The following is a 23,765-nucleotide window of genomic DNA, read 5'->3' as shown; positions in this document are numbered from 1 at the left end:
GTTCTATGCAGCATCTCTGCCCACGGGGCTCTTTCCCACAGCATAATTGTCATTGAAACCCTCCTCAACAAATAACAATTTCAATAACGGTATTAATTATATGACACTACTTTTTTTATACCTTGAAAATGCTTGAATGTTTCACTGAGATGCAATTATTTGGTACTTGATCTCCCTATTGATAGACTCATTTTATAGCTGCTTTTTCATACGCAACCCCAAAAGTCAGACAGTAAAATAGAACTCGACTTTCTCCTTCTAAAATCTGGCTCAGCTGCTGGTCAAAATGAAAAAGCAATTGAACCCTCACTCCCCAAGGGTTGTTTCTCAAGCCTTCTGAACCAGCTTTGAAACAAAAAGAGTTAACAGCGTTACTAAAACCGATGTGGCATGTTTGAGGCTGTAGACTTCCTTCAAGAATCAAGGTGGCAGTATAGGATACACACAGATTGTAAAGCTTCAAATCAAGTGTTTGGGTTTTTTTTTAATTTTTCAAATTTTCACAATTTCCATTTAAGTTCATCTTAGACATACATAAAGATCTGAGACACTGTTCTCGTATTTCACTTCTCATGTCTTAGGTTCCAACGAACACTATTTGTCAACTTGATACAAAACACAGCCACCTGGGAAGACAGAGCTTCATTTGAAGAATTGCCTCAATCAGATTGGCCCACGGGTGTATTTTCTTGATTAATTATTGAAGTGGGATAGTACAGCCCAGAGTAGGAATTGCCACTCCTGGGAAAATGATCCCGGGTCATATAAAAAAAAGCAAGCCACCAATAAATATTCCCCACGGCCTTTGTCTCAGCTCCCACCTCCAGGTTGCTGCATAGAGCAACCTGCCTTGGCTTTCCTTGATGAGGGACTGTAACCTGTCAACCAAATAAACTCTTTTCTGACAGAGTTGCTTTTTTGGCCAGTGTTCTATCATAGCAAGAGTGAAGCTAATTAGAACATTGTCAAGTCTAACCTTGCTTCTCATGTCATCAAAACCACTCTTGGGAAATCATTTGTTTATGACTATATTAAAAAAAATGGGACTGACGATCTGTGGGTTGGTGCTTGGCAGAGAGCAGGGTTCTATTCTAAAGGTTCTGGTAATTATGGGAAAGCATTTCATGAGGATATGATATCTTTTCATGATTCTTGTTATAGAATGTGTAGGGAATGCCTTATTTTCAGCTTAGATTCTCATTTTTATCCTCCTGCTCCAAAGAAATATACAGATGAATCCTGTCCCAGTTTACACTGGATGCTCACTGGATCATCTGTGTGTCCCTGGTTCTTCTTAGAGGGACTTCCTATCTACATCAAAAATGATGACAGCCAAGAACAGGAAACCCATTCTTCATATCCATCAGTAAAAGTCAGAGTCTGTTCAGATACCTAAAACACCTACAGTGGCTGTTTCTCATCCCCATCTACCTGACCCCTCCACTTAAACACTTTCTTTCAGTCTAGTGCCCTGTCAGAGCTGAGCCCTGTCTAGCAACCTCTTCAATCAGTGAACTGTCCTGGCACCTTTGTACCTACTTGGAAACAGCCACTATGAATTTGTAGTTTAAGCTGAAAATCCACCATGTCCTCACAGTCTTCTCCCTATTTTATGGTTCTCTTTAACTCCTGTCTCCCAATATCCATCACCTGCTTTCCTGACTGGACACATCTTGGGATGCTTCTAGTCCTGCCTATACCCAAAGTCTAGAAAAGATCCTGGCACACAGAAAGCATTCAAAAAATATTTAATGGATGAATTTTAAATGTAACTTAATAAGTCCATATAATGTGATTTCTACTGCTTGCAGCATAATAAAAATTTTAAATTAATTAAACTGGAAATAACCTTATGTAATCTCTGGTAACAACCCTATTTAAACTCAAGTGGCAATCTCTCTTTAAGAAGGGATTTCCTCCCCCATCCCTGTTTTATAAAAAACAAAACTGAAATGCAGAAGGGTTTAAGTTAAATTTCATGTACTATGTGTGTATGAGAAAGGGATTTAGGTTAAACTCTATGTATTTTAAGAATGAGGAAGCCACTCACATCCCTAAGCCCTAAATGCAGCTAAACAAAGCATGGTGAAGTCATCATTTTCTCCTTTTCATATTGAACGATCCATGCATCAGCCAAATGAATGATCTGTTTGACAATAGCTCAGTGAAGTTATTGCACTGTCCTTTGTCCTCCTTGAAGTATATAGCTTACAGAGTATACAGAGGCTATCATCAGAAGGAGGCAAGAAAGCATGTATACCTGTGCAGGTCTATGCCTCTTTATAGATGTAGGAAAAGAGGCACAACAGGTCATGCAATTTCAGAGTAAGGATCCAAGTGGCATGGAGCTATGCAAACAGATCTCAAGCCCCTTTGGCTTACCTGTAGACTCCTCCCTTCTCCTCTGAGTTGTCATGTGTCCCTAGGCTGGGAGCTGCTGCTGCAGATCACGGGATTCTTAGAGCCACCTATGTGACAGACCAATAAATATTTGCCATTCATTTTTTCCACATAGCTGTTTGTTATTAGAATAATAACCTCAGTTCTCAGGAAACATTTAAGATACTTGGAGGGGGTGATTCAAATGGAGAAGGAAGTGTACCTCTTACCAGTACTGTTAGACTGATATTTAGGAAATCTCTGCTAACAAACTGTTGACAAATAAATGCCTTGCTGGGTTTCCTTTAATTAACAAGTCATCTTGGTTACAATTATTCCATTAATTGTTTAAATTCAAGTAAGAGCTATTTACAGTCTTGAAAAGCAGTTACTCTTAAATATGCTAACCCCCCCCCCAGCCCCCTTTCTCTCTAAACTGTTCTAAACTGTATCTGGCAAATCCTCTTTTTATTCATGGTTCAAAAATAAGTTATGTCCAAATGCTGGTGGAGCTCAGTTCTGAAGTGGTGGAGTCTGAATGGAAGTCATGAGTTGAATCTGTGTGCCTGAAACAGACAAGTTTCCATTGAAGCCATGGTTGCCATGCAAAAAAATAAAATAAAATAAAATTAGAGTGATAACAAAAGAAATCCAAATGGGAACTTTCCACAGCAAAAGCCAGTTGTATGTTACAAGGAAATCAGTCTTGGATATATGAAACTCCTAGGTATCTTTTCTCCTTTGGCTGCAGCTTGTTTGCAATGCTGTTCCCTGTCTTTGAAGAGATGAACTAACCATGATACAGTTCACAGACCCAACAAAGCCAAATAGCAAGGGCCCAAGAGAGGATACTTGAACCTTTCTCAGAAGGGAAAATAAAATAGACATCAGAGGTGGGTGGAGAGAGGGAACCCAGCAGGAGAAGAGATGCGGAGTGAGGCAGGGTACAGGTAGGAAGAACAGATATAGGGAGAGCGGGGGAGAGAAAATAGAAATAGGCAGGCAGAGGGAGGCATCTCTAGAATATGCCAGAGACCTTGGATGGGGGTTGGAGACCCCAGGAGTAACGAGCTGAGACTTCTAGCAGTGGTGGATATGGAGCCTGAAGAGGTCATCTCCTATATCCAGGCAGGATTCCCAGTGTAAAGATAAGGACACAAGCCCACCCACAAAACCTTCGACCCAAAAATGTGTCCTGCCTACAAGACGTGCAGGAACAAAGATGGAGTAGAGACAGAGGGAATGGCCAACCAGTGATTAGCCTAAATTGAGATCTCATGGTCAAGAACTAATCCTTGACAGTGTTAATGATATTCTACTATGCTTGCAGACAGGAGCCTAGCATCACTGTCCTGAGAGGCTCCACCTAGCAGCTGATGGAAACAGATGTAGAGACTCATAGCCAAACATTAGATGAAGCTCAAGGAGTCTTGAGGAAGAATTAGGGTAAGGATTGGCGGACCTGAGGAGGATAGGGACTCTACAAGAAGACCAACAGAGTCAACTAATCTGAACCCTTGGAATCTCCAAGAGACTGAACCACCCACCAAAGAGAAAGCATAGGCTGAACCTAGGCCTCCACACATATGTAGCAGGTATATAACTTGGCCTTCCTGTAGGTCCCCCCAAAACTAAAGTGGGAGCTGTCCCTGAATTTGTTGTGTGCCTATGGATCCTTTTCCCCTAACTAGATTTCCTTGGGAGCCTCAGTGAGAGAGGATGTGCCTAGTCCAGCAGTGACTTGATGTGCCAGGATCAGTTGACACCCACAGGGGCCTCCCCCTTCTCAGAGGAAAAGGAGGGTCTTGTAAAAGAGGCCTGGGAGAAGAGGGGGGACTGTGATCAGAATGTAAGGTGAATACGTAAATTAATTTAAAAATCAAAAGAGATGCACTGAGAGGTTCAAACAATACAGAAGCTCATGTAGAAGACAGAAGTCTTAAGCTTCTGTCATAGAAACACATTATGATGGGCCCAGCCGCATCTGCACATGGCCCATAGGAGGCTCAGCAGATTTCCTCCACAGAGGCTCTGTAAACAAGCCCAAGTACGTAAACAAGGATAAAATCTAGGACACAAGCAAGAGAGAGGAGAGAGAACTGTTTCCTTCTCACCCGTGGAAATTGTCCATCCTTACTTCAAGAGGACAAGGCAGCCTTATAGATTCCTTCTCCCTTTTCTTCCAGAATACCACTCTCAGCCTCCCCCTCCCCTAGCCTCTGCTCCACTCACTTTAACCAGAAGGTAAATTTATTTCCAATGCACCTTGCTCCAGGATTCCTTTTGTCTAGATTTTACAAAAGGTCAGCCTGACACTGCTGTATTACTTTGCATCTATTCAGGCCTTCTGTGCTGCCTAGGGAATGAGAGGAAGTGCGCTTTCTCTCTCTAGTGCATTCTTTTCTGGGGCAGACCCTTACTTTTGGGCAGTTATTTTTTGTCCAGAATCTATTTCTTGTTAAAGGGCCCATAGAGCTCACGAGTGGAGAAGCCTCTGTTTCCATGGCCGAGATCATTAATTGTGTTCATTATGATTTATGGGTTAGCACTGTATATCAGTCTTCTCGTGGATAATTATAAATCTAGCATCATGTTGCCAGGTAGGGATAAACCTACAACCAAAGGAAGGAGGAGGAGGGAAGGGTTTCAATATTCGACATATCAGTTGCCTCCTCCCCTGAGTGATTTGTCCAAAGCTATCCAAATGATAGCAATTTGTCCTACAGATGGAGGCCATCACCCATCAGGAGTGGTTTGAGCAGCAGTGGCTTGTTAATAAAGAGATGATGGTGCTGTGAGATTTGATAGCAATATGGTTCCAAATACTCTTATGGGCAAAGAAGAGTGATGATGTCTACGTAGAAGAAGCCATCTCTAGATGAAGACAGGACCTGACAAGATAACGGACTTTCTCTTCAAGGAGGAACCTGTACAGAAACAAATGGTGGACAGAAAGTGAACTAGTGAAAAAGAGCAGAAACAAATCAATGGTGATGCTGTACCAATATGTTTGTCACTCGGGATGGTATGTTTAGAGATACCTAAAGCCCAGAGAGCGTCTTGCGTGTGGTCACCATCTCCATTTCTCTTAATCCAGTAGGTACAATGACATTTACCCTCCATCTGTTGTGTGGTGGTTCAGAAAAACGACAGGCAGAAGGAAACATTAAATTAGCTCAGGAGTATCTGCAACCAAGGCGTTTCTCATGCCCAGCTGAAGAGTCGACTTGATTTATAGCATGACTGGTCTCGAATGATTTTGATGGATGACTTGAAACAATTAGAAATATAAGTAAATATCTCAGAACGGTGACAGATTTCATAAAGGATAGACTATGAATAGTAACAGAGATAATAGAATTTAAGCTAGGAAAATAAATGCACATATATTGAAAACTTTTTTGTCATCTAGATCTTCAAAATGATAGAAAACTTCAAATGTTCCCTCACTTTAGGAAATGTTATTAATGGAATATTGTTACCATGACATTGATGTATGTACTTTTAGAATAGTTTTTTTATGTCTACCAAAAATTTCACTGAAAGCCAATATCTGCTTTGTATTTGTGGGTGTGTTTAATTTGTAGGACCCCCTAGATGTGGGTTTTCTTTTTAAAATATTTTTAACTTGTGTGAGAGAGCTAAGTGTTCACCTGCATGTGTCATACACTCACTCACTCATGCATACATATGTGGAAGCCAGAGGTTAGTCTCAGATGACTCTCTTCACCTTTTGTTTTGTGTAAAAAATTATACATTATATTCTAATCATAGCTTCCTCTCCCTCAACTCCTCCCAGATCCTCTCCATCTCCTCCCTCACCTATCCAACTTCATACCCTTTCTCTCTCTCTTTAGAAAACAGACAGGCAAGCAAACAAACACACACACACAGACACACACACACACACATGCATATAAGCACACACAAGAAAAACCCATGAAAACACAAAATCAGAAACCCTAATGCATAAGCAAAAGATCAGCAAGACAAAAATGCCCAAACAAAATAGTATCAGGCAAAAAGTCTACAAAGATGCCATTGAGTAAACACATCCAATGATTAACATACCCAGTGAGGCACCGTTAGAGAAAACAAATTGTTTCCTTGCAAAGAGCTATCATTTGTAGCTATCTTCTTGATTAGGGATGGGAGCGCATGTCCATTTTTCTCTCTCAGTGCTGGGACCCTCTCTGACTTAAACTTGGGCAGCCCCTGTGCTTGCTGCCGCCGTCTCTATGGGTTCATAAGTTTTTCGGTCCTGTTGCATTTGGAAGATGCGTTTGTTTGTTTTTTTCTTGGACTCATGCATCTTCTGTGACTTTTACATTTTTTCTGTCTCTTCTTCATCATAGCTCCCTGAGTCCTCAAGGAAGAGGCTTTTACTTATTTCATTGAACACAGGAAAAACAAACTACCAGAGGAGAACGGTAACCACCAACCCAGCTACAAACCCTACAACCTACAATGGTGACCTGCTTACATGATGTATTGACTCAATAGTAGTCCAAATGTGAAAGTATCTAACCAACCACTCTCTGGCTGGATGTAAGGCCCACTCCACAAGATGGAAACCATACTTCAAATACTATTCAAGACCCTGATACTTGATTGGTCATGGACATAGGGAAAACCTGAATACTATTGCTTTGCTAAAGGAACATAGCAATGAAATGACTCCTAATGATATTCTGCTAGACCCATAGTGACGTGTGTCTCTCAACCATCATGAGGGATGCTTTCTCTTACATTATATGTGAACTAACACAGAGATCCACAACGGCACACTATGGTGGGTGAAGGGAGATTTTGGAACACTCAGTGTTAAATGGGATGTCTTCATCAAATCCGCCTTAATTTTTGAGAGCATCTCTCTCTAAACCCAGAACTGACCACTTCCACTAGACTGGCTGGCCATTGAGCCTCTATGATCTGCCTGCCTCTACCCTCCCCTAAGCAATGGGGTTGCAAACACTGATGGCCCATTTTTTATGTGGTTTCTAGGGCTCTGTTCTCAAGTCTTCACTCTTGCACAACAAGCACTTTACACATTGAGCTGTTTCTCCAGCACCTTTTCTCCCTATAGATTTGCATTCTTCGATTTTTGCCTGTTCTGGTTGTCTCCATGAGTCTAACTGGCTGTTTCCTAATATCAAGTTCTGAAAGCTTTTGTGCATGCAGATGTACAGGTAGCATGAACAGAGAGAAGGGTATGTTTTCTTACCTCTAAAATTTAGCAAGGGATACAGCATTTTCCTGGAGTTCCTTAACAACAGCAGGACATGCTACAGTGATTGGGCAATATATAATTCTAAGTAATTAAATGAACTTTGCTCTTTATAAGGAAAAATTAACCATGAGTAAAATATGAGAGAAACAAATAGAGACTTTGAATAAAACTGGCTCCTAATTTATGGAGAGAGAGAAGGAGGGTCAGATGAGTTGAGAATTCATGAAGATTTCTTCTCCTGGTGGCTTAGTGAAGTTCTGTAATGAATCTGAGGGCATGGGATTTATAAACATCATTGTGGTGGTTTGAATAGGTATGGTCCTTATAGAATCATGTGAGGGAATACTTGGCACATAGGGAGTGACATTATTAGAAGGTGTGGTCTTGTTAGGGTACCTATGGCCTTGTTGGAGGAAGTGTATCACTGTGGAGGTGGTCTTATATGCTCAGGTTATACCCAGTGTGGGACATGGTCTTCTTATGTTGCCTGTAGTTCAAGATGTAGAACTCTCAGCTCCTTCTCTAGTGCCATGTCTGCCTGCATGCCATCATGTTTCCAACAGTGATCATCATGGACTAAACCTCCAAAATTGTAAACTAGCTCCAATTAAATGTCATCTTTTATAAGAGTTGCTGTGGTCATGGTGTCTATTCAGAGCAATGAACCCTAACAAAGATAGTCATATAGTATGCTATTTCTGCCTTTCTCTAACACTACATTGTCTTTTTCCTCTGAAAGCCATGTTCTCTAAGGCCTATTCCTACTGTTTCCGTGTTCTACCAACAAGCACATTGCAACACCATCAACTCAACATTCCCAGGGTTTTTCCAGTCCAGGAGCACAGCCTGGGCCTTCGGTGAGATTAAAATAAACAGAGGTTCCTTCTGTTTGGCCTTCAAGAACTACCCTAGTGCCATCTTGAATTTCTTTTTCCTCCAAAACTCAAGACATTTGGGAACTATGTCTTAAACATGTTCAACATGAGAAGAAAAAAAAACTGCCTCTCGCTTTCCCCTCTAAAGAACCTGACATAAAATCTGTCTTATAAACATGGTTCCATGATTTCCTTTCTAGAGGAGACAGATTTCAAAAAACAAAAAGACTAAAAGGCTAAAATACATTTAGAGAAATGTAAGATTTAATTATTCTCAAAGAGAGACAATTGACAGACATTGTATTTTTCTGACTCTACTTGAGCATTTTTCTGTGGTTTTCTCTGCCTTTTGACCAATGATGTAGCTCAGTTGCATGTTTCAAAGCATTCATTTTCCAAGGCTGGAAGCGTGGATGCCCCTTCACACCTCTTTCTACCTTCTCCATCTGTACCCCACTCGACTGCTGTGTCCTCATCCACACCCCACCTCCCACAGGCTCAGCGCTTTTGGAAATTTCCGTTGTCTACCCACCACCACCTCCACCACAAGGACCTGATTTGAGAGCATCCATTTGTCTTCTAGCCAGAAGGAATTGTTCTATTCAGTAAAACCTTGCTTCTCCAATTCTGCCCAAATACACTAATAGTGTCTCCAAAATAAGGAGATAATTTGAAAACTAAGTTGGTAGCAGCAGGTGACAATCTCTGAGTAGCATTTCGTAAGCATATTTTCTTTTTTAATTATTTTTAAATTATTTTATGTGTGGGGTGTTTTGCCTGTTTGAAGGTCAATGGAGCATGTGTGTGCAGTGCCTGTAGAAACCAGAAGACCATTCAGATCCTCTTTTATTAGGTTACAGATGTACTAGAAATTGAACCCAGGTCCTCTGGAAGAGTAGCTTGTGTTTCTAACTACTGAGCTGTCTCTCCAGCCCTAGAAGGCATGCTTTTAAAAATATTTTTCCTGCTTTCCAAAGAGGCAGAATTCCAAGAAATTATTATTTTTGTGTTCATTTATTTTCATACACCAGTTTGAGCAAAGGACCACATCCGCATCTTCATGTCACGCTTTCTGTATGTATTATTCTGGTGGAATTTTCCATGTTACAGTGACCATAACCAGTAATCATTCCAACTAATGCTTTTCTTTACCATTTATGTCACAAATTATTTTCCTGCAGGGATTACTTGATGAGGCCTGCTGGCTCACTAGCTTTGTACCACTTTAAATACACACATACACACACACACACACACACACACACACAACTGAATGGAAGTGACAGACAATTGATGAGGGTAATATTCTGAATAGAAGTAATAGTTACATTTTGTGTTTAATTAGCCACAGCTCCTTAAGAACTGGTGTAAATGTCAGGAGGTTTGTAACATTGACAGTTCAACTACACACACACACACACACACACACACACACACACACACACACGCACGCGCGCACGCGCGGCGCGCGCACGCGCGCGCGCACACACAGCTATTTGACAGCAGAAAAACAAGTGAGAAGTACCTAATAGTCTCAGCAGACAGCTTGTAAATTAGATATCGCTCACTGTTTTCATTAACAATGCTGTTAGTTAATGAGAAACAACCATAACATGTGCCTTCAGGAATCCTGAATTTGTACCAAAAATAGATAAATACATCTGCACTTATAACTATTTTAAGAGTAACTTTTAAACAGACTAACTTCACCAGTAGACAGGAAATATCATGTAATACACAGGGAAGTCATCTTATTCAAGTAAAAGGTGACTACCTTATTATCTGAGAAGGAGGGTTAATGATAGGTAGTCTCAAAAACTACTAGACAGAGTTCAGGACCAGCTGCTTCATGCCTCTTGAGTCTCTAGATTTTTATGCACATTTCTTTGCTCTTTTTAAAATTAAGTTAGCTGGTTGGTTCTTTGTATGGGAGTAGATGGGAATAGTGGGTGATATCTGTGCCCAGGGCACAAGAGTGGAAATCATTTGAGAACTAGCAATAGACATTTCTCTCCCTCTACCATGTAGGTCCTCATGTTGTAGGTTCAGTTCAACATGGATTGAACTCATGTTGTCTAGCTTGGTAACAAGTGCCTTTACCTACTGAAGTTTCTAACTGCCCCTTTCTTATTTAAGGAAACTAAGAAAGCTGCCCTGTGTTTACCAAAAGGATATGCTGAACAATGGCGAAACAGAAAAACTCTTTCAAGATGGATAATAAAATTATTTAGCATTGTCTGTAGCAGTCTGTAGACTGTCAAAGCCAACCGGCTAGTTGCTTCAGTAGAGAAGGATGGTTCCAGGATTAATAATATTAATTTTACCATAACCCTTTTCTCCAAGGGTATCAAGTACTTTGAATATTATCCCCAAACCTATGCACAGTCATTTAAATATCATTTAAATAAGTAGTGGACATTATGGTTCAGACAAGTGAAAACTGATTTAACCTAAGATCAGACAGTAAGGAGGGAGGTTCTGTCTCACAGCTGTTAAAGATTTGCCTCTAACTTCAATTATTCTGTGTGACCATATGAAGACACTTGGATAAAACACATTGCTTCTTGCAAGACGATCCCATAGTTTGATCACCTGCAGTGACTTACATTCACTGAACAGTTCATCTAGATAATCATAGGCTCTGTGTAGCTGTAAGAGACAGTAGATGTACCCCATGTCCACTTTGCACCATTTCTCCATGGTGCAAATAAATAAATACATCTGCACTTATAACTATTTTAAGAGTAACTTGTAAACAGACTAATTTCACCAGTAGTCAGGAAATATCATGCAATACACAGGGAAGTAAGTCATCTTTTCAATTAAAAGGTGACTAGACTTCCTTCTTATCTGAGAAGGAGGGTTAATGATAGGTAGTCTCAAAAACTACTAGACAGAGTTCACGACCTCTGAACTATCATATAATATTACAACTTAGACAAAATTATTGATAGAATTCTTGGGTCTTAGTCAGATTTCTCTAATTTGACATTGTAGATATCACAAGTTGAGGCTTGAGTGCTTATGGCAACAGTCTAGGTTCCAATCATTTCCATCATCTCTAGGATCTGTACGCTCTGTGTGTGTGTGTGTGTGTGTGTGTGTGTGTGTTCAGTTTCAAAAATGCAACTGTATATCTCTCTCTCTCTCTCTCTCTCTCTCTCTCTCTCTCTCTCTCTCTCTCTCTCTCTCTCTCTCTCTCTCTCCCTATGTTCTGAGGACTGAACTCAGACCCTTTTATAACAGACCCTCCCCTTCACCCACCCCTTCCCAGGAAACTAACTGAACAACACTAATCTCCATTTCTACACTGCTTTTATTTTTTTTAAGTGATTATAAATGGGATAATGATGTGTAATCTGCTAGAATTCTCTATTCAACAAGACTCCCTACTGATTTTTTTCCAACTGTATATATCAGTTGGCTTATTGTTGAATAGTATTCATTGGTGTAGCTATACCACACATAGTTTCTTTGATGTTTTTACTATGAAAGCTAGCTGAGATGTCTTAGTCTTCCGTCATGCATGAACCTGTTGTCATCATTCACGACTTTTATACAAACATGGTTCTATTTTTTTAGCCCAAGAACACAATAGGTGTTGCTTATCAACTCTGTTTTACTTTTTTTTTTGAGCATTTTTTTTATTCGATATAATTTATTTACATTTCAAATGATTTCCCCTTTTCTAGCCCCCCCCACTCCCCGAAAGTCCCGTAAGCCCCTTTCTCTTCCCCTGTCCTCCCTCCCACCCCTTCCCAGTTCCCCGTTCTGGTTTTGCCGAATACTGTTTCACTGAGTCTTTCCAGAACCAGGGACCACTCCTGCTTTCTTCTTGTATCTCGTTTGATGTGTGGATTATGTTTTGGGTATTCCAGTTTTCTAGGTTAATAACCACTTATTAGTGAGTGCATACCATGATTCACCTTTTGAGTCTGGGTTACCTCACTTAGTATGATGTTTTCTAGCTCCATCCATTTGCCTAAGAATTTCATGAATTCATTGTTTCTAATGGCTGAATAGTACTCCATTGTGTAGATATACCACATTTTTTGCATCCACTCTTCTGTTGAGGGATACCTGGGTTCTTTCCAGCATCTGGCAATTATAAATAGGGCTGCTATGAACATAGTAGAGCATGTATCCTTATTACATGGTGGGGAATCCTCTGGGTATATGCCCAGGAGTGGTATAACAGGATCTTCTGGAAGTGAGGTGCCCAGTTTTCGGAGGAACCGCCAGACTGCTTTCCAGAGTGGTTGTACCAATTTGCAACCCCACCAGCAGTGGAGGAGTGTTCCTCTTTCTCCGCACCCTCTCCAACACCTGCTGTCTCCTGAATTTTTAATCTTAGCCATTCTGACTGGTGTAAGATGAAATCTTAGGGTTGTTTTGATTTGCACTTCCCTAATGACTAATGAAGTTGAGCATTTTTTAAGATGCTTCTCCGCCATCCGAAGTTCTTCAGGTGAGAATTCTTTGTTTAACTCTGTACCCCATTTTTTAATATGGTTGTTCGGTTTTCTGGAGTCTAACTTCTTGAGTTCTTTATATATATTGGATATTAGCCCTCTATCTGATGTAGGATTGGTGAAGATCTTTTCCCAATTTGTTGGTTGCCGATCTGTCCTCTTGATGGTGTCCTTTGCCTTACAGAAACTCTGTAACCTTATGAGGTCCCATTTGTCAATTCTTGCTCTTAGAGCATACGCTATTGGTGTTCTGTTCAGAAACTTTCTCCCTGTACCGATGTCCTCAAGGGTCTTCCCCAGTTTCTTTTCTATTAGCTTCAGAGTGTCTGGCTTTATGTGGAGGTCCTTGATCCATTTGGATTTGAGCTTAGTACAAGGAGACAAGGATGGATCAATTCGTATTCTTCTGCATGCTGACCTCCAGTTGAACCAGCACCATTTGTTGAAAAGGCTATCTTTTTTCCATTGGATGTTTTCAGCCTCTTTGTCGAGGATCAAGTGGCCATAGGTGTGTGGGTTCATTTCTGGATCTTCGATCCTGTTCCATTGATCCTCCTGCCTGTCACTGTACCAATACCATGCAGTTTTTAACACTATTGCTCTGTAGTATTGCTTGAGGTCAGGGATACTGATTCCCCCAGATTTTCTTTTGTTGCTGAGAATAGTTTTAGCTATCCTGGGTTTTTTGTTGTTCCAGATGAATTTGATAATTGCTCTTTCTAACTCTGTGAAGAATTGAGTTGGGATTTTGATGGGTATTGCATTGAATCTGTATAGTGCTTTAGGCAAAATGGCCATTTTAACTATATTGATTCTACCGATCCATGAGCATGGGAGGTTTTCCCATTTTTTGAGGTCTTCTTCCATTTCCTTCTTCAGAGTCTTGAAGTTCTTGTCATACAGATCTTTCGCATGTTTGGTAAGAGTCACCCCAAGATACTTTATACTGTTTGTGGCTATTGTGAAGGGGGTCATTTCCCTAATTTCTTTCTCAGCCTGCTTATCCTTTGAGTATAGGAAGGCCACTGATTTGCTTGAGTTGATTTTGTAACCTGCCACTTTGCTGAAGTTGTTTATCAGCTGTAGGAGCTCTCTAGTGGAGTTCTTTGGGTCACTTAGGTAGACGATCATGTCGTCTGCAAATAATGATAGTTTGACTTCCTCCTTTCCAATTTGTATCCCTTTGACCTCCTTATGTTGTCGAATTGCCCGAGCTAGTACCTCAAGTACAATATTGAAAAGATAAGGAGAAAGGGGGCAGCCTTGTCTGGTCCCTGATTTCAGTGGGATTGCTTCAAGTTTCTCTCCGTTTAGTTTGATGCTGGCTACCGGTTTGCTGTATATTGCTTTTACTATGTTTAGGTATGGGCCTTGAATTCCTGTTCTCTCCAAGACTTTAAGCATGAAAGGATGCTGAATTTTGTCAAATGCTTTTTCAGCATCCAATGAAATGACCATGTGGTTTTGTTCTTTGAGTTTGTTTATGTAGTGGATTGTATTGATGGATTTCCGTATATTGAACCAACCCTGCATTCCCGGGATAAAGCCTACTTGATCATGGTGGATGATCGTTTTGATGTGTTCTTGGATTCGGTTGGCAAGAATTTTATTGAGTATTTTTGCATCGATGTTCATAAGGGAAATTGGTCTGAAGTTCTCTTTCTTTGTTGGATCTTTGTGTGGCTTTGGTATCAGCGTAATTGTGGCTTCGTAGAAGGAATTGGGTAGTGTTCCTTCTGTTTCTATTTTGTGGAATAGTTTGAAGAGTATTGGTGTTAACTCTTCTTTGAAGGTCTGGTAGAATTCTGCACTGAAACCATCTGGTCCTGTGCTTTTTTTGGTTGGAAGACTTTCTATGACTCCTTCTATTTCTTTAGGCTTTATGGGACTGTTTAGATGGTCTAGTTGGTCCTGATTTAATTTTGGTATTTGGTATCTGTCAAGGAAATTGTCCATTTCCTCCAGATTCTCCAGTTGTGTTGAGTACAGGCTCTTGTAGTAGGATCTGATGATTTTTTGGATTTCCTCAGTTTCCGTTGTTATGTCTCCCTTTTCATTTCTAAGTTTGTTAATTTGGATACTTTCTCTGTGCCCTTTGGTCAGTCTGGCTAAGGGTTTATCTATCTTGTTGATTTTCTCAAAGAACCAGCTCCTGGTTTTGTTGATTTTTTGTATGGTTCTCTTTGTTTCTACTTGATTGATTTCGGCCCTGAGTTTGATGATTTCCTGCCTTCTACTCCTCCTGGGTGAAATAGCTTCTTTTTGTTCTAGGGCTTTCAGGTGTGTCATTAAGTTGGTAATGTATGCTCTCTCCATTTTCTTTTTGGAGGCACTCAGGGCTATGAGTTTTCCTCTTAGCACTGCTTTCATTGTGTCCCATAGATTTGGGTATGTTGTGTTTTCATTTTCATTGTGTTCTAAAAAGTCTTTAATTTCTTTCTTTATTTCTTCCTTGACCAAGGTGTCATTGAGTAGAGTATTGTTCAATTTCCACGTGTATGTGGGTTTTCTGTTGTTTCTGTTGCTATTGATTGTGACTGGCTGTTTAGAGTTGCTATCATTGGCCTTTCCCGGGGTTAACTCACAGCTCTTCCTAAATTTTACCCAAGTCATTTTGCTGGAGCAGGTGTTGTTTTCCAGGCAGTCATTGCCAAAGGGCAGCATGATAATTAACAAGCTTCAGATGTGGAGGATTCTAGGTCTCACTTCTCACAGACATCGGATGTGTGTGTCATGCACATAGTTATTCTTCTGAAACTGCCTGTCTTTTAAGGGGAGTCTGACACTGTCACAAAAGGTTGACTACTCCTAAAACCTACTTCTCATCCTCTGAGACCAACTCTTAATGGTTTAGGAATTATGCCGTTCCTTGTGCCACCATGAAGCTTTATATTGCTAGGACTTGCCATTATATTTCTGGGTTCATTTTTTATTTCATGTTACCAAGCAATTAAAGCCAGTTACCCTACAAATGCCTAGTGAGAAAACATCCCTACTCAACCTGCATGTTTCCTATTAAAACTGAGACTTTCACACTGTTAGAGATTTGAGGAGGCATATAGCCTACAATCGGAGACAAGACACGTAAAGTAGGAGGTCTCGGTAATCTTCACACTGGTTTGTGGTGAAGAGATGCTCTTTACACACCAACCAGATGTGCCAAGCACAGGCCCTAAAGATTCAGATATATTCACACAGCATCTTAGAATTGGTTGTTTTGCTATAATGCTTCTCTCTGACATGTCTGTTCTGATATCTTAGGAGTTCGTGATGATCGTTGTCTTTGGCTTGGAGTTCATCATTCGAATCTGGTCTGCGGGTTGCTGCTGTCGCTATAGAGGATGGCAAGGAAGACTGAGGTTTGCTCGAAAGCCTTTCTGTGTTATAGGTGAGTATCAAAGTCAAGGATTTATGGTACTACATTCTCTCTCTCTCTCTCTCTCTCTCTCTCTCTCTCTTTCTCTCTCTCTATCTCTCTCTCTCTCTCTCTCTCACACACACACACACACACACCTACATCTCTGCTGATTAGCTTTCCAATATACCACCATTATGTTCAAATGATTCAAATGGGCACTAATGCATTATTCCTACCAACACTTACCCTCTAGCATTCATTGATATGCTCTGGAAACTTTAAATCTAATCATGAGCTCTACACTCTGAAATAGGATTTCCCCCACCCCCACTCCCATGCCCATCCCACAGTTCCAAAACAAATAGTGCATTTCTGTGTTGACCCTAGCTCCTATACTTCCAGGAGGGGCTCCATTCTGTTGAGATTCCATTTGAAATGATGTCTCCTGATGAAAATGTTATAATAGAGTCCTGTGGAGTTCAGACCCAGCACCTTTCAGTAACAGTATTTAAAATCATATCATAAAACTGAAAACTCTGCATATCAAAGTTATTATTAGACAGCTAAATTTGCCTTTCCTGCCATTTTGCCCTTCTTACTTGCTGGGCGAAGATTCAGATCCAAAATGCTTGAAGTTCCTGAGTGAGGTTTACTCCAGTTATTTCCAAGCTGAGAAAGTCAGGTTTAATTTACAGGATAGTTTACCCTCTTGTTTGGGGAGTTAGGAATTGTTGAGTAATCTCCTTGATGTAATCCTGCTCCCTACAGGGAGAGCAGCAGAGAGCTTTCCAGCAGTAGAGTTTCCCCCTCTGCAAACACTGCTAACACCAACTTCTCTCATCTACAAAATTAAGCTTTTCTTTTTGGAAACCATCATGCTAAGGTATGGAGAAAAGCAGGTGGCAACTCACAACCCTATAGATCAAGTGACTGAACATTTGATCCCCCCCCAAAAAAAAATGAGAAAGGGTCTTTCTCATTCTGAATTCTCTACTGAAATGGGTTAGAACAGATTATCACTTAATGGGAAACTACTTGTCAAACAAGGACTTCCCTGGAAAGCCCAAACAGAACAACTCACAAGGCAGGTGGTTGGCTAAGAGTCACTCAACTTTTACAGTATAAGGTCAGTTCATGGATGACTGCAGGAATGTTCCAATCCAGATTTTAAAACCAATTAAAAGTTGGTTGTATTCCAGTTCCAAAGGCAATGCCTGTGGATTTCTGTTTTTCAAGCTAGAAAGAAAGTTCTCTCCCAAATGCCTGCTGCCTCTTGATAATTCTTTCCAGCCATGGATGCATCTGCACACAGTAGCCTTTTAATCTTCCTCTGTCTTCTTCAAATCTTTGAAGGTCTTTCTCAGAAAGTAATCTTCCGTTCTCCATCATCTTACTTGCTTGGGTGCACCCATCAGTGGTGACCTTGTAGATTTAATATCTGCATAATCTGGTTTTTGTTAGCTTTGGGGGATTTCTGTTTAAATGGGTATTTTACAGCTAGAAAACTAACTGCTCTGTAAGTTGACATGGATAAATATGTAATGAATTCTCGTTAGAGCATAGATAAAATACCCACTTGCGGCAAAAGTAATCATGCATGGCTTTCAGTATTCTGTTTAATGTCTACATGACAGTTGGATCTGTCTTTCAATCTAATTGGTGTAATACTGAAATATATTCAAATGTGGATTATTGATAATTATTATGCTTGAGACACTTCCTGGGTCTTTTTAGGGGTCCATTAGTGTGTTAACTGCTAAAAATGATGACATCAGGTCTATGGTCCCCTTGTCCAACCAAATCTACACTGCTGAATAGGAAAGGGGATACTGTAACTTTCTCACCTATCTATGATGTGGGTTCTGAGCATGAAAGTGTCTGAAAGACATCAAGACTTATTAATACTTCACATGGTTGAAACATTGGGTACTCTGAATATGCCAAACATTTTTTTTGATATCTTGAACATTTAAGAATAGAATGTGAAAAGGTTGACAGCGCACCTGTTATGCCTTCCAAGTGAGAAATGTTTGCTCTAGGCACATTCATCTTTAGCTATCAACTTGACACAGCCAAGTTATCTGACAGTGTCTATTGGGGATCACTTCAATGAGGTTGACCTATGGCAATCTGTGATCTATGATCACCCCTGTGGGCGATGCTACCCCTGGGCAGGTGGACCTGCACTGTATAGGAAAACAAGCTAAGCCTGAGTAAGAGAGCAAGCTAGAGAGCATAGCTCTTCCATGGTTCTTACCTCTGGGCCTGCTTTGAGTTCCGGTCCTGAGTTTCCTCAGTGATGGATTGTGATCTGGGAGTTACAATATAAAGCAAACCTTTTTATCTCCAAGTTGTTTGTGGTTGTGTTCAGTATTTGTCAGAGCAATTAAAAGCCAACTAAAACCTACAGCAATGAAGACACTTCCCATTGAAAGCAAACAAAAGCTACAAACATGGTCAGAGCTTGAATAGTACTGATTCTTATTTACCATTGGGATATCATTTGATAGAGGTCCTGTGCACTGATTCCATATATATATATATATATATATATATATATATATATATATATATATATATATATATCTCCAGTGTACAATGTACACTGACTGTATATATAGTTACTATATATATATGTGTGTGTGTGTGTGTGTGTGTGTGTGTATACAAGTGTACAATAATATATATAGTCATTGTACACTTGTTTTTGGAAAACATATTGTAAATATTTAACATTCTAAGAAAAACAACTTGTGTATCTTTTAAAAATCAAGTATTTCCTTTCATCACTGTTTTGAATATTTTGCTTAGTTTTGATGGCTTCCTTTGAAAATTGGTAAGATTAGATCTAGAAGTGCAAAACCCTCCCTTACCCCTACACGTTCAACCAGCTCCGTCCCTGAGACTCTGCTGTGAAAATCTTCCTACAGCTTTGGCCGGTCCCTGCAGTCCTGCGTCCATAAAGCACATCTGGAGTAACTACCTGGGTTGGCTTCCTTACGAATTTTCTATACCCCATCATACATGCCTCCTTCTATAACAAGAGTAGGGAGATGTGTGAATTACTTCCAAGACTGGTATCATGGTCATTCATTTTTATCCAGCTTTTCTTAATGGCCTACTGCAGAATAGCAAATAGTATCAAAGGCTGGTACTTAGATCCCAGCAATGAGCCTGATGTGTCAGGCAGTCTCAACTTCAAATGGTGCCTATTTTTAGATTCTTGAGTGACTACTTTTTAAAAACAGCCATAACAGGGCTATATTTTTTTTCTCAGTCTTCAAGTGTATCTCGGTGCGGCAGAAAATGCCAGCCTGTTAATAATCTTGGATCTGCACTTGATGTTAAATGTGGGTTGATTTCCTATCTCTGCTTTAACAGTTTCCTGTGGTAGTTCCAGCAGAGAATTTGAAGACGGTTAACCCCAGCTCAGATGTTTCCTGCACACTAGCTTGTGTGTGTCTTTCACTTGCAATAACAGCTCCTTGACAGAGTGCCAGCAAGTGTTTTGTTGTTATTGTTTGGTTTGGTTTGGTTTGGTTTTAGAAAACATGGCTGGCTTCTTACTTGGCTAAAAGAAAAGTAGAAGACTTTATTAGATCAACCACATGGATAAGGCTATTAAAAGACATCTGTGATTTCATCATATTATAAGGCAAGTTAAGTTGTTAATGCATTCACAAGTTAGAACAGAGACTCTGAACTGCCACTGGCTTGCAAACTAAAGGTTTGTTTTTTTCCTGCTTCTCTGCCATCCCCACCTTTTACTGGAATAGACCTGTTCTTGACCCAAGTCATTTTTAGTACCTTCAAAGCTTTTTAATCCCCTTCAGTAGAAACCTTTCTCCCTAGCTATTGCGTACACAGTCATGCATTCTGCGACTTCTCTCAACTAAGTTTTCATGTTCTTCTGTAAACACACAGATTCTTTCCTATGGTCAACTGGGGACAGTTAAAACATATTCAATCAAATACTATTAAAAGTATCTCGTTATCTTTCTAGTAGCATATTTACTGAGGACTGCTTACATGCAACCTACTGCCTCAAGGTTATAATAATAAAATACCTTATAAGTATTATATTATTAATCCTACTCAAGTATTATAATATACTTTTTAAATATTATAATATACCTTTTTAGTATTATACTTTTTAAATTTTTATTACTATCTTATTTTATGGGTATTTTGCCTGCCTATATGTCTGTGTACTACACGCATGTCTGATGCCTGCAGACACCATAAAAGGGCATTGAATCTCCTGAAACTGAAGTTATAGATAGTTGTCAGCCGCCAGCATGTGAATGCTGGAAACCAAACCTGAGTACTCTTAACTACTGAGCCATCTCGCCAGCCACTAACATCCCATCCTAAGCATAAGAAAATAAGACACTGCCTAACAAACTGGTGAAAAGTTAGAAAGAAGGCCGGAAAACAAAATTAAAAATGAGATTCTTTCCCAATGATTTTACTCTAGAGGAAAAATAAAAGTCATCCTGCACTCATTGTTTCCTGACTTTTAAAATTAAACTTGATTGAACTTTGACCATTGGCACCAACAGATGTCTTCAAGCATTGGAAATTCAAAAAGCCAGAGTTTATAAGATGACATTAATGGCAACATTAGCTTTACTTTAACATCTATTGCTGCTAACTTGACGGAGAAATTAGGAAATAAACAGACTACTGTACCTAGTATCTACTTCTTACAATCTTATGCAATGTCATTCTGACTCATTATTATGTAATGTAAAACCCTGGGATTTGCAAATTGGAAGTAAGTGGTTCTTTTTTTTTTTTTTTTTTTGTAAAAATTGTTTTGCAAATTCTAGGGTCAGCTCCCTCCCAGGGATGCTTCTGGCTATTCACTAATAGTTTGGTAGTCACTTAGGTAATACTATGGTACACAAACCTGGCTGATAAGGAAGGGTAAAAGGCTATTACTTGACCATACAAAAAGTATTCTTAGAGGGAAATGAAAAACTGGAGACTGTTCCTCATTTCTTCCATAAAGGTTAGTAGAGCTCAGTGATATATTTTACTATTATTCTTCCTATCTCCCATTATATAAGAAAAGAATATTCAAAGATAGAATACATATGTGCTAGGCACACTCTGAGTACAAAAGACACATATACACATAAAAATGGTTCCTACTTGTAAGAGTACAGTTTCATATATCCTTAGAAAGGGGAAAGCCAGAAGAACATTGGAGAGTTCTGGGACGAGTGATATGGACTGCCATCGTTCACTCCATAAGACAAGGGTACCAAGATCACACCTCAGGTTTGAAACTTAGTCATCCAGAAAAATAAAATAAAAATAAAAATACATATAAGTCTTCCATGTCCAAGTATAACTCTGGGTGATAAGAACAGAAACATAGAAAAATTTTGAAATGTAAATAAATTATATCGAATAAAAAAAATTATAAAAAAAAAAGAAAGAAAACGAAGGAGAGGTATTTTAGAGTGTGCAGCCTAACAAAACCTTTCCAAATAGTAGAATACTAAGCCAATAATATTTTTCTAAAAGGAGACAGCTTTGAAAATATTTGGGCAAATACTTTTCCAATCCAAGAAGAATACTTGAAAAGTTTCCTCAGATCTTATGAGCTTGGCTTGGTCAGGAGGCACTGTGTGTTGTGGTTGTAAACAAGTACAGTAAGGACAATAGGAAGAAAAGGTGGCAGGGATGGGCAGAAGTCACAGCCTTTAGAGCCGCAGTTCTTAACCTCTTGGTCTCAACCCTCACAGGGGTCACGTATTAGATATCCAGCTTATCATAGATTTGCATATCATAGATTTACGTTACAATTCGTAACAATAGCAACATTACAATTCTGAAGTAGCAAGGAAATAATGTCATGGATGCTGGTCACCAGGACATGAGGAACTCTATGTAAGGGTCAAAGCATTAGGAAGGTTGAAAACCATTGCTCTAGACACCACGGAAGCTTCTCAAAACAGAACAATTGCAAAGACCCTGGAAGGTTCAGCACTAATATGAATATCTAAGTTAAAGGCATATGGAAATTTTAGTCATCTGTACCTACTAGAACTTTTTATCTGTAACATATATTATAGGGGAATAATTTGTAAAGTAGCAATCCATGACCTTTCCCTGTATGTAAGTCCTTGCCCTTGCAAACATGTAATCTGTACTTTATAAAGGAAATGCATTGTTTTCTGTGTGTAACTGAAATTATGATGTGGTGGAAACTTTTTACAGCTCTCTTGGCAACTGTCACTAACAAGCTGTTCCTGGGAGCTTTCATTCCAGACGGCTGTGCCCCAGACTCATTCATTACCATGATTGCAATGCAGATTTATTTCATTAAAGATTATTTATTTCCTTTGAGAAGTAGTCCCTTTTGCCTCAAGATGTTATCTGGAAACTTACGATCAATAAGAAGCATTAAACTCTCACTATGGGGCAAATTTTCAAAGTGGTGCTTAGAATTTACCAGTATGAGTCCCATTAACTTCAGTGGAAGTCCTGCAGTTAGACCGCTACACGTGGCTTTGAAAATGTTCTGTGGTATGTCTTTGCAGTGTGTTTCCTTCAATTTTTAATAAGTATCACAGAGAGACTTGAGGCACAGCTGATTGCAGTATTTAAGAATGCAGATAATACACTATCTAGTAGGAGGCATTTACAATTCGATTTTAAGTCTTTGTGTCTATTAAGAATCACAACAATATAAATATACCTTTACTTCTGCAAAGAGAACCCTTCTATAAAGGTATCTGGAGCCCTGTTAGAATATGGTGCTGAAAAACCAGAGCGATATCCCTCAGAGAAATTGTTTATCTCATTCTATAGGTGGAAAAAATGAGACACCCTGGAGTGGGGGTGCTTTGTCCTCAGCTGTAAGTCATCACTGAAACTAGGAATAGAAAACTGGCTTCCCAGTAGCTCATGCTCTGAAACACTGCCTTTTGTGAGAGTCAAATTTAATTACAGTGTAATCCGTTTAATCTACACATAGAAGAATAAGGAAAGAGCAGGGAAAAGAATTTATTAATGGATTAGTGGAAGATTATGTTACGTAGATTAGTGGCTTTCTTTGGGGGTCCAGGTTTGCAGCCTGTCTTAGGAGTTCAACACTAGTCATTTATTCTCCACTGGTTAGCACTGGGAAAGAACTTAATTTTTCTCACACTGAAATGTAAGCAAAGTTTGTGCTTGGTAATATCCCAGAATCCTCCTCTGTGTGAATATGCAGTTGTGTTATAAACGGATCGGTCTGGGCTGTGCAGGAAGATTCAGAGATCAAAAGGAAACAAGGTGTCTGTTATAACACTTTGTCTCCGAGAAAAGTCAGCGAAGCTACATTCATGAAGTCACATCAACATGGCTACCTAAACAAGCGCTGAACAAGGACACCACCAATAAACACGCTGAGTGCCAAGAGGGAAACCTCATGGAGTTCCAACCACAGACAAGGA

At 39.7% G+C, this 23,765-nt stretch overlaps 1 protein-coding gene across 2 annotated transcripts in view; it reads left to right on the top strand.

The window, feature by feature from the left end:
- The window catches only part of Kcnq5 (potassium voltage-gated channel subfamily Q member 5), a 557,693-nt gene that overhangs the window by 402,663 nt on the left and 131,265 nt on the right, over nt 1-23,765 (top strand). For both annotated transcript variants that reach the window (XM_052192554.1, XM_052192553.1), the window contains exon 3: nt 16,218-16,344. In XM_052192554.1, the coding sequence (XP_052048514.1) occupies nt 16,218-16,344 (127 nt within the window). The remainder of the gene's footprint in view (nt 1-16,217; nt 16,345-23,765) is intronic.

The sequence above is a fragment of the Apodemus sylvaticus genome, chromosome 9 (assembly GCF_947179515.1).
Source record: "Apodemus sylvaticus chromosome 9, mApoSyl1.1, whole genome shotgun sequence".
Lineage (NCBI taxonomy): Eukaryota > Metazoa > Chordata > Mammalia > Rodentia > Muridae > Apodemus > Apodemus sylvaticus.
This window is presented reverse-complemented; position numbering and strand designations above follow the sequence as displayed.